The sequence below is a fragment of the Cannabis sativa genome, chromosome 4 (genome assembly GCF_029168945.1).
Source record: "Cannabis sativa cultivar Pink pepper isolate KNU-18-1 chromosome 4, ASM2916894v1, whole genome shotgun sequence".
Taxonomy (NCBI): Eukaryota; Viridiplantae; Streptophyta; class Magnoliopsida; order Rosales; family Cannabaceae; genus Cannabis; species Cannabis sativa.
In genome coordinates, this window is record NC_083604.1 from 26,892,834 (window position 1) to 26,903,890 (window position 11,057).

The following is an 11,057-nucleotide window of genomic DNA, read 5'->3' on the forward strand; positions in this document are numbered from 1 at the left end:
TGTATTTTTGTAAATAAAGTGTCAATTTATATTTTCTATGTAATAATTTTTTTATTTTCATATAAAATTAAAAAGAAAATATTAAAACCGTACTAAGTGCAGAACTATTCTCTAGTTTATTATATATTAATTTATTTTTTTTAATTTTGTAGCTATTTTATTAGTAGATTGGAAGTCACAATTCTCAATTTTAATCTTTGTTTTTTAATATTGAAATTTTATGATCTAATTCTGCTAAATATGTCTGCATGCCCCTAAGAATAAACCTTTATCAATAAAAAAAATCTTCCACTAATTACTTCTTTTTTTAACTTATATCGGTCACCATACAAAAAAACACTCATTCAGTAGAAAACATTAATAATCTAAAAAGATTACAACTTTACTTCATCATACTTGTCTAGGTATTTACTTGAGAAAGGAAAAGCAGCCAACAGAATCATCGGCGTTCCACGTCTCACCTCGTACAAAGTAACGGCTGAGATGATCAAGTTAACTGGACACGTGAACATTCCCTCGTGTTTCAGTGTTCCAATAGAAATGCCTTCCTTGAGGAGAGCACGTGACCTCTCCATAATATATATATAATATATAAATTTATACATCTTCTTCTTCTCTAAACTCCAAACTGCATAACTACCCAAGCCTCTCAGCTCCCACCATCTGGCTCTTACTCTCTCAACACTCATTTCTGATTATCTGATAACTAAAAGAAGAAGAAGCAGAGGAAGAAAAGTTAGGGTTTTTTAATAAGAAAAACAGAGGAGGCTTTTCCAATGGAGCCTTCTTGTTCGCCTTCTGCAGCTTCGTCTTTGCATATTGCCATGGCGGCTTTAGTAGGAGCCTCAATCATGGCCATCTCCGCCTTCTTCATCCACAGGCGAAGCGTTGACCAAGTGCTTGACCGCCTCACAGAGCTCCGTAGAGAAGGCGGGAAGCGTATTGTGAAAGAACGTTTTGATGATGAAGAAGGAGAAGAAGAGGGAGCGGAAGAGTTTGAAAATGAGGCTGAGTTTGGTGCTGACGGTGAAATGGGTTTTGATCGAAGGAACTCGATGAAGTCTGTTGATGAGAAGCTTCTTCGGCATCATAGAATGTCCTCGTCGTTGCCCAATGTGGCTTTGGGAAACTACGATTGGGTTGAGGATAACTCCAAACTCGATTTTGCAGGAAACTTTAGAGCTCAAGGGTTTTCTTCTTCCTTGGATAAACTTAATCACATTCCTTTGGGGCTTCCGCCTCTTCGAACCGATCAAAGACACGGTATGAGTTCTACATATAAATGTAAAGAACTTTATCAGAGTATTGTGTATTTATATTTGACTTCGAAACTGGCTAAGTGATTTTTTATTTCTGTTTCGCAGGGGACTTATCTATTGAGCGTTCTAGCTCCCGTAGAAGGGTGGCTTCAGTTGAAAGGTTAATGACCCCAAGATCCCAAGCTGGGACCTTTGGCATTACTGGGGATTCTGATGATGATGGAACGGAACTTGCTATTGGAGATGAAGAATTCTTCAACTATGGGAACGTAGAGGTTTCAATTGATGGCATGAGTGGACTAGTACGTGTAGTTTTGGCTTAAAGAAACTTGACATCTTTTTATTAGAAATGTGTAGCTTAGTAAAATGAGGATATAATTGCGCGCATTAAAGTGGACTTTACTTAATCACCTTCACCTGAGTCAAATGATCATACTCATGTCTCATAAGAACTATCTGCTCACTTTATAATTATATCTTTTGGAAGTGATGATGCACAAATTACTGAGTGGTAATTCAATGTTTGCAAGAACTGTATCTACTATATATTAGGGGACGAACAGTGTTTATTGTAGTAGTTTCCTTTTTCCTAGATATGATTGGTGGTGGCATGTTTAGAATAGTTATATGATCCTTGATTTGTTAGTTGAAAGAGTGAACTTCAAATCACTAAGAATGCGCCAGATTTGCATTGCCATTTGGCCTTACTGGCTGTACGTTCTCAATTTATAACTATGTACTTTTAGGAATAGTGACAATTGCAAACAAGACGTTTAGGATCAGTTCTTTTTACTTGTTGACGAATTTGCAGGAAGTAAATTCAATCCTTCAGAATTCTTCTGCAGTTCCAGTTATAGGTAATGATGGTAATTGTATGCAAGATCAAACTTTTAAAGCAACTCCAAGCGAAACAAGAGCTGGTGTGGCTACACAAGGTGAAAAAAACATAGGTTCAACGTCTGTGGACTTGGTTGGCCAAGATGCTACTGTTTCCAGCATAATTTTACCATTTCCGTCAACTCATGGTAATTTAACTCTCTTTCTCAAAATGCTTTCATTGGTCTATCGAGTATTGGACACATAATTAGTATCATTAGCATAATATCTACGCATCATTACTTTTCTTACATCCAAGTTAGGAGATAGGTTGGGGAAGATGGCCCAGTTCAATGTGAACATGGTCTACTTAAACCTGTTACCTGATTCTATTTGAAAATCTGTATATGTAGAAAGAAGTTTGTATCACTTTTGCATATGACTTATGAACTAAGTTTCTTTACACTTGCTGTGATATTTTGGTAAAGATCCAACGAACAAGGAAGAGGAAGAAGTACGTAAGATGCTTCGGGAATGTTTAGAGCTACGCCAAAGATATCTTTACCGAGAAAGTGTTTCTCCTTGGATGAAAGCAGCCGTCTCAAATACATCAAATCCGAAGAAAGACCCATTTCATTTTGAATCTGTTGATGCCTCAGCTGTATGCTATACTTTTCCCATTTATGTCGATTTCTTCTTTCTTGTCTCTTCGTATAGGGATATACACAAATATATGTAAATCTGAAGTGATTTTGTGAGCGCATGTTTGATGTTATCACTCTATTTTATAGCACTCCTTCAAGATGGAAGATGGTGTTATACATGTATATTCAAAGGGAAATGGTAAACGCCGACTCTTTAGAACATGTTTGGATCTTTGGATTATAGCTAAAGATATAATTTCTTGGATAGTACTTCATCCTTAATTTAAAATATTCCTCTTAACTTTAATAACTTGAACTCAAAGAATTAGTTCATGTGGACTTGCTCTTTCTGCAGATAGTGAAGAACTTTTCCCTGTTGCAAGTTCAACAGCGTTTTTCACTGATATGCATTATCTTTTGAAAGTTATGTCCATTGGAAATACTCGCTCCACATGTCATCATAGGCTACGATTTCTTGAGGAGGTATTGCTCTCTAAATTTGTCTTGGTCCTTTGACCTTATAATCTTATGATATTCATTTAGTTTGTGTTTGTGGCTATTATCTACAGAAATTTCGACTTCATTTACTACTGAATGCCGATAAGGAGTTTCTTGCCCAAAAGAGTGCACCACATCGTGATTTTTATAATATCAGAAAAGTGGATACACATGTTCATCATTCTGCTTGTATGAATCAGAAGCATCTTTTACGATTTATCAAGTCCAAGCTGAGGAAAGAACCCGATGAGGTAAAAATTATCCATTGTTGCAATGATGCACTAAGTGTTCTAACTTTTAATTGAGTGTTGGAGGTGGTTCTAGTTTGATTTTCTTATGTTTTTCTTGACACTTCTCAATTCGTTTGATTACTTCTGACAGGTTGTTATATTTAGAGATGGAAAGTATCTTACACTTAAGGAAGTCTTTGAAAGTTTGGACTTGACAGGGTATACATTGTTTCTTTGATTGATTGATTTGAACGGAATCCTCTTCTTTGTCTCTCTAAATTGTAGGCTATATTGAACTGTAGGCATGACCTGAATGTTGATTTATTGGATGTTCATGCTGATAAAAGCACCTTTCATCGATTTGACAAATTCAACCTAAAGTATAATCCCTGTGGTCAGAGCAGACTTAGAGAGATATTCTTGAAACAAGACAATCTTATCCAAGGTTTGTTGCTGCTGTGAGATGTTTTTAACCTACAGTTCCTGCGTAAATTCAAAATGGCAACTGTAAATATGAAATAAAATATGTTACCTTCAAGATGATTTTAGTGCTTACTAATGTTTGGTGTCTTTGTTATCCTTAAACTTCATCCGCTCCCCCTCATTTTTGGTGTCAACTATGTAGTGTTATGTCTTTGCTTATTTATATTTGTTATTGACTGATTATTTGTGAATCTTATTGTTACTTCCTCAGTTTTTCTATGATTCATTGGAATTTTATGACTTGTGTATTACTTTTATTAGAGTTAGTCCTGCATTGTTAATGTGTGGAAATAAAATACCATATACAAGATGAATGGGCTACTCCTCCCATTACCAAATAGTTTTGAGATAGTGTTCCAGTTTTTCAGTGTTGGAGTCTTTTATCTGTTTCAAAATTTCTTAATATTTGGTCATGTGGGATTCTTTCAAATGTCACGTTCGGTCCTGTGGTCTCTTAAAGATCGTTCGTTCTGCCCACACTTTTCAAGCCCAAACGTGAGTAGGGTGTATTAGAATTAGTCACACATTGCTAATGTGTAGAAATAAAATACCATATATAAGATGAATGGGCTACTCCTTTCATTGCCAATTGGTTTTGAGATGGAACCTCATGCATCTTATTCCAAATTCTAACAACTTTAAAGCAGTTAACTTCTCAGTAGATGGTTATTCCTGACTTAGAGTTAAGCTTGAATTATAAGTAGAGGTTTTCCTTTCTTTGGGAGGTGAGGGAAAAGTAGGTAGGAGTTGTGGAGGTCATTCTTCCTAGTTGTTATAACTGTGATACAATATATGCCTGGGCAGAAAGAAACATAGATATGTTGAGTTGCGAACTACTTATTTTAGGTTGCATTTGCTGCTACAATTCAATGATAACGTGTCATTTCCCGACCAACTTTTTTACTGTACATTCAAATTATTACAGGACGGTTTTTGGCAGAAGTGACAAAAGAAGTTCTATCAGACCTGGAAGCTAGCAAATATCAGGTTATTTGTCGGGATTATTTTAGTCAATAATGTAGTTTTAAAAAACACCGAAAGTGTTCACTTCTCTTCTGCCTCCAAGACTCAATGCAACCCTGATTTCATCATCTGCTATTTATTGAATATAGCTTCATTTATATCCTTATGTTAATCCTAAGGACATGAAGAACTGTACATTTCAATAATTGCTTGTAGGCTTATGCATTTCTATATTTATAATTTCAGATGGCAGAGTATAGAATTTCGATTTATGGAAGAAAACAAAGTGAATGGGACCAGTTGGCTAGCTGGTTCGTTAACAATGCAATTTATAGTGATAATGCAGTATGGATGATTCAGGTACCTTATTTTGTCCTTTTTCATCATTTTTTTTGGTCCAAATAATCTTCTCCCCCGACCCGTAAAAAAAACAACTATTGATCATCTCTACATTTGAAGAAAGCTGCTATGACCCTCCTATTCTCTGTTCTTTGCATAGATTTTGATACTTCAGGCTGTGATTGTGCATTGCAAAAAAGTCATGTCAGCCAATATGGTGTTTGTTTATTTGAAACCATTACATTCATGCTAAAACAAACTAATCTTGTCTGCGTCAATTTTATATAAGATCGTAACTGTAGAGTTATATAAGCATTTTCCTAATAATGGGGGATAAATTGCTAAATTTAAAGGCCAAAGCAGGATGGTAATTACTTTGGTTATTCAATTGACAACGGTAATTTTATGCCTCATTTATCGAACTAGTTTCTTATGCTTTCATTGCTCTAATACGATCTTCATCTTTCAGTTACCACGGCTATACAATATCTACAAGAATATGGGAATTGTCACCTCTTTCCAAAATATTCTAGATAATGTGTTTATTCCGCTCTTTGAAGTCACAGTTGATCCGAATACTCATCCTCAATTACATTTGTTCCTGATGCAGGTTAGTACTGCTCCGAAATTTTATAACTCTGAAGTATTATTTTTATAATTAATGATATGATTTGTGGTTGTATTCTGGCTCACATCTAGAGTACTCTTACATTGATGCACAAAAAGGCATTTGTGCTATGAGAATATAGGTGTAAGTATATTAGATATGTTTATGTTGTAAGTGTTATTCAGCAAAAAAATAAAAAGAAAAAATTGTAGCATAGAAGTTTATTCATTAAAACTACATCAACGTTTTACAATTATATCCTATTTGGAATTTTGTCTGTTAAACTGATATCTACTTGTATCGATTGCTGACTGAAACCATGAAATTTGTTGTGGTTAAGTTACATATAAAATTTTCTAATGTGACCTCTGTCATTAGAGGCTGTTTAGACAAGTTATCTTGAATGTCTACCATTTAAAGCACAAATAGTTAAGTAAGCAGAATGATGAAAGGAAATGAAAAAAAAAAACATGGGATCTCTCATCTCTGTGTGCTTACACATACTAAAAACTTGCCCTAAAAAGAGATGGGAAGAAGCTTACTGGGAATATTGTTAGGATCCCACATTAACCAAGTATGAGATTGGTTATATAACTACTTGGCACCCTCCTATGAGTACTCTCTTAGGCAGCTTTTGGGAGTGAGTTCTACCCAAGTGGTTGTATCATAGTACAAGTTTGGTTTTCCTACATAATTTATGATTTAAGTTCTTAACATCTCTAAATATTAGACTTACCACCAATCATAGGTTATGATATTACTGGCAACCAGAAATAGCTTGGCATGCATGACAAAAATTGTAATTTCAGTTGTTGCTTCTGACTAAAAAACCATTTGTAAGATGAGCATGATCATGTGTGTAAATTCTTGTTACAATGAAATATATCTATCCTTGGCTATTCTAATGAGGTTATCTGTGAATATACAGGTTGTGGGTTTTGACATTGTTGATGATGAAAGTAAGCCAGAAAGACGTCCAATTAAACACATGCCAACTCCAGCTGAATGGACCAATGCATTTAACCCTGCATACTCTTATTATGCTTATTATTGCTATGCGAACTTGTACACTCTTAACAAGGTTTGTGATCTTACTGTTAATGGCATAATATTCAATCTTGTTATATGAAAACTAATTTCTCTTTCTTCATTCATCAGCTTCGTGAATCAAAAGGAATGCCAACAATAAAATTTCGTCCCCATTGTGGAGAGGTTCTTTCAATGACCCAAATATTTGTATTGAATCTTTTATGCTGATTGAGATAATATTTTATGCTAATTGAGATATTTCGCTTTTATTATCTCTTCAGGCAGGTGATATTGACCATTTGGCTGCTGGATTTCTTCTATGCCACAATATTTCTCACGGGATCAATCTACGAAAATCTCCTGTTTTGCAGTATCTCTATTACTTGGCTCAGGTTAGACCTTATGAGTACTCCTATTGTCAAGTATCATACGCTTCTTTTGTTTGTTTCTTTTCATTGTACTTGTTTTCATTTCAAATTGCCTAGTGTATGCTAAATTTTGATCAAATCACAAGTGAATTCTCTTATTTATCCAGATCGGACTGTCTATGTCTCCTTTGAGTAATAATTCTCTTTTCTTGGATTATCATCGCAATCCCTTTCCCATGTTCTTCCAAAGAGGCCTTAATGTCTCGCTTTCAAGTGATGATCCCTTGCAAATCCATTTAACTAAAGAAGCACTGGTGGAAGAGTATAGTGTTGCAGCAAAGGTTTAATTTTGACTCACAATTTTCCATGGTCATGTGTATTATCCAGTTCACTAATCAATTTTATGCAGGTATGGAAGCTCAGCGCTTGTGACCTTTGTGAAATAGCACGAAACTCTGTCTATCAATCAGGATTTACACATGCAGCAAAGGTAAGAAACTGAGTAAGCATGTTTTTTGTGTCTTTTTCAAAGAATGTAATTCTACATTATTAAATAGAAAGATCACACATACAACATGGTGAATTTCCTGGTACTCATCTTAATTGAGAACTTTTTAGTATAACTAGTTTTTTTATCATTGCTGTTGATTTGACTCAAAAGTCATTTGTTTGCATGGTTCCTCTTGCAGGTGCATTGGCATGGTAGTAAATATTTCTTGCGAGGCCCTGAAGGAAATAATATTCATAAAACAAACGTACCCGGTTTGAGAATTGCCTTCAGACATGAGGTGACTTCTTATTTCCTGATCAACCATTGGAAAAATTCAGTCGTTCCTTCTTTTGATCTAGTTATCCACTGATTTTTTTGCAGACATGGAAGGATGAGATGCAATATGTTTTTTCTGGAAAAGCCAGGTTCCCGGAAGAAGTAGACCCATAAAACAAAAAGCAGTAAACTGCTATGATCATTCCTAGCATCATAGAAACAAACAACACAATTGTAATGTTTCATGGAGAGGGAGATTTTGTCCCGCCAGCATGGCCATGCTTGGCAGTAAAATAATTCTTCTACAATTAATTTATATATACATTAGCTTTTACAGATTTGAGAGAAGCATTCCCAACTTTTTTAGAGTTGTACTGCTGAGATTACGAGGATAAGGTGAGATGTTTTGAAAGGTGATTACATTGATCAATGATCCAAATATCATAATTCTCCTTGACTTCTGAGTTGGATACACGTGTTATGATTTGTGTTCGTAAAGCTTTCATTAAAAAGTGTTCTTAAAAATCAAGGGAACTTATTAAACTAGACATGAGTTTGATTGAGTTAAATGGTACTTTGTGGCCCAAGTCATGTTGAAAATATGATTTGGGGAGATTATTGTACAACTCATTCTAAGCGGTTTTCACTTTGTATCATATTCTTTTTTGCTAAGGGAAATTTCATTTAATATAAATAAAAAAAACTCTTATTTCAAAAAATACTTTCTTAAATATTTTATACAATAGGAGAGATTTTCTATGGGAGGCTAGTTGACAAAAACTCTCTTCTCTCTCCTCTTTTTGAGAAGTGTGCCCATGCATACGAGGGGTTTCCCTGGCCCTTCTAGCCTTGGAAGGCACCAGAACCCCACTGGTTTTGGGAAGAAACATGGCCATTATCCCACTGGTTTTGGCTGGAAAAATCCTTCTGGTCTTTATGTGGATCAGACTTTCCAAAAATATTGGAGTTTTAGAACTAAACACAAAGTGTTTATGATAACATTGACGCACGATGGAGGGTCGGTCTGCATTTGCGAAAGAACAAGGCTATTCGGATATGAAGTTGTTGTAACTATTGATGCAGTGGACTGGATTATAGACACTTTGGAGGAGCTTTTTCAAAAAACAGGGACACAAAGAACCAGCCTCAAACGCTCTTTCAAGAACAGCACTAATTGTTGTTTCCTGGAATGTTTTGCAAATATTAAAGGATCTTTTTTGAAAATCTCAGTGTTAAGAAACAACAAGTTTAAGATGATAATTGTACCAGAAGAAGAAAACGAGAAGGGTTGGTCAGAATTAAAAGAATGCCTCAATGGGATTGTAAAAAGAAAGATGACAAGATTTATTGAGCGAAGCAGCCAAATAAAAGAACATCAGAAGGTAGGGGGCCTCGAATCATCTTTCTTGGGCCAATGTTGTGAAGAAAGGGGTAAGACCAGTGATGAAAGCTCAATACAACAGGGAGAAAGCTCAAGCAATAGAAGCGACTTGTGACAGAGGTAGAATTGAATGGAAAGAGCTATATCCAAAAATTAATCTCGGTTTCAAACCGAAGAATCTCTATCCGGAGAAGAGATTCACTCAGCCCAAATTCTACGAATATATGAGATCCAAGGCATTGCCTAGAGACTGGAATTTGGCAATTATCCTCACAAGGAATAATACTCATGCAGATTGGTGTACAATATTCTACAACCTATCTAGAGAGTTAGAGAGGATGCTGGTGGTTAGCCAACTGTTTGATGATAGATGTATCATATGGTGCAAGCATGAGAAGGATAGAGAGGAGCTCATTAAGATTCATAGTTTGAAAGTCCTTGGGGCTCAGTCCTTAGTAACCTTTTTAGCTTGGAGTTTGGAAAACCAGAAGGAGAATGTTAAGGTAGAATGTAGGGGGTCTTGGATTGGGGTCCAAGGTTTGCCTTTGAACAAGGAAAACTGGGGAAAGGTGCGGTGGTCTATTGGATGTGGACAAGGATACTGCTGAGGCTAGTATGTTGTCTCACTTGTGATTATAATTACAGGGAGACAAATACGGTTTCATTCCTCGTAACCATGCGTCACAATAACACGAGTTTCGAGCTGAAATTTTTTAAGCCTAACGATTTAAGCTATAGATTCCATGGCAGTTTTAATACTTGCTGGTATCAAGATTTTGACCACCGGAAGATGTTCGGCGATGGGGAAGCGACTGAAGGATTTGAAAAAGAAATTGCAGAAGAGAAAGTGGTTGAGGAAGGATTCTCAGGGGAGGTGAATACGTCGGGAGGATCACTTTCGGCGTCGGAGAAGATGGGTTTTTCAAAAACACAGAAGGCGGCAGTGGAAGTCGTACAGCCTCGGGCTTTTTGCCCAAAAAAATCTTTATTGTCCTCTGTTGATGGTGCAGCGGCCGAGAATGATTATCGTCACTTCAGTATCAATTCACGAGAAGGTATGGTGTCAAAGTTATGCGTACGCGAGCAAGGAAAGGTGGTGAGTCTCCATACCGTGTTTAACCGCCTCTTGAGAAGTTTGAGGGTGCCACGTGTATGCAGAAATCCCAGTTTAAATGTTTTCTTCTCTCCCGATAACAGTTGTCAAATAGGTGAATATGGTTTATTCAAGATGGGCATGGGTGAGTTGGGCCGAATTGGTAGGGCCCCAGTGAAGCTGGGCCTGCACAATACTGGGCCTTTTAAGCATTTTCCTAATAATGATGGTGTATCGGGCTGGGAGTTTATTCCTGGGAATGGGCTGGTTAAACACTTTAATTTGAGGGATTTATGGAATTATCAAAGGTGCCATTTTAATATTACCTTGGACCAGAATTTTGGTGTCCAAGATTTTTTTAAAAGGGAAAAGAGTATGGTGATAAGTGATCTTAATGGGCCTAGAAGAGAACTGAATGTTGTGGCCAAGAAGATGAACCCAGAACAAATAATAAAGGAGTTTTTTCATGGCAGACTTCGATCGATTCATCCTAAAGCCCGAGAGAATTTCACGAAGGCGATTATTAAATTTTGGGAAGATTTTGCTACGCTTAAAAGAAAAGTTTCAGAGTCTGTACTCCA

General features: G+C 36.2%; 1 protein-coding gene across 1 annotated transcript; it reads left to right on the forward strand.

Annotated features, from left to right (window-relative positions):
* Nucleotides 1–574: 574 nt before the first annotated feature.
* On the forward strand, nt 575–8,463 carry LOC115697491 (AMP deaminase). The gene is made up of 19 exons (XM_030624518.2): nt 575–1,263; nt 1,365–1,561; nt 2,071–2,284; nt 2,564–2,736; nt 2,867–2,918; nt 3,075–3,202; nt 3,289–3,468; nt 3,599–3,666; nt 3,750–3,892; nt 4,856–4,917; nt 5,140–5,253; nt 5,702–5,842; nt 6,768–6,920; nt 6,998–7,051; nt 7,150–7,260; nt 7,404–7,577; nt 7,646–7,726; nt 7,926–8,024; nt 8,108–8,463. Exons 1-19 carry the CDS (start codon nt 777–779, stop codon nt 8,174–8,176), a joined length of 2,700 nt encoding a protein of 899 aa, XP_030480378.2. The 5' UTR covers nt 575–776; the 3' UTR covers nt 8,177–8,463.
* The last annotated feature ends 2,594 nt before the right edge of the window (nt 8,464–11,057 follow it).

Coding starts and splice junctions, on each gene's coding strand:
- LOC115697491 (XM_030624518.2), top strand. CDS start 777: ATGGAGCCTTCTTGTTCGCCTTCTGCAGCTTCGTCTTTGCATATTGCC. Junction 2,737..2,866: donor AATCTGTTGATGCCTCAGCT/GTATGCTATACT, acceptor TCTATTTTATAG/CACTCCTTCAAGATGGAAGA. Junction 3,667..3,749: donor GAAAGTTTGGACTTGACAGG/GTATACATTGTT, acceptor ATTGAACTGTAG/GCATGACCTGAATGTTGATT.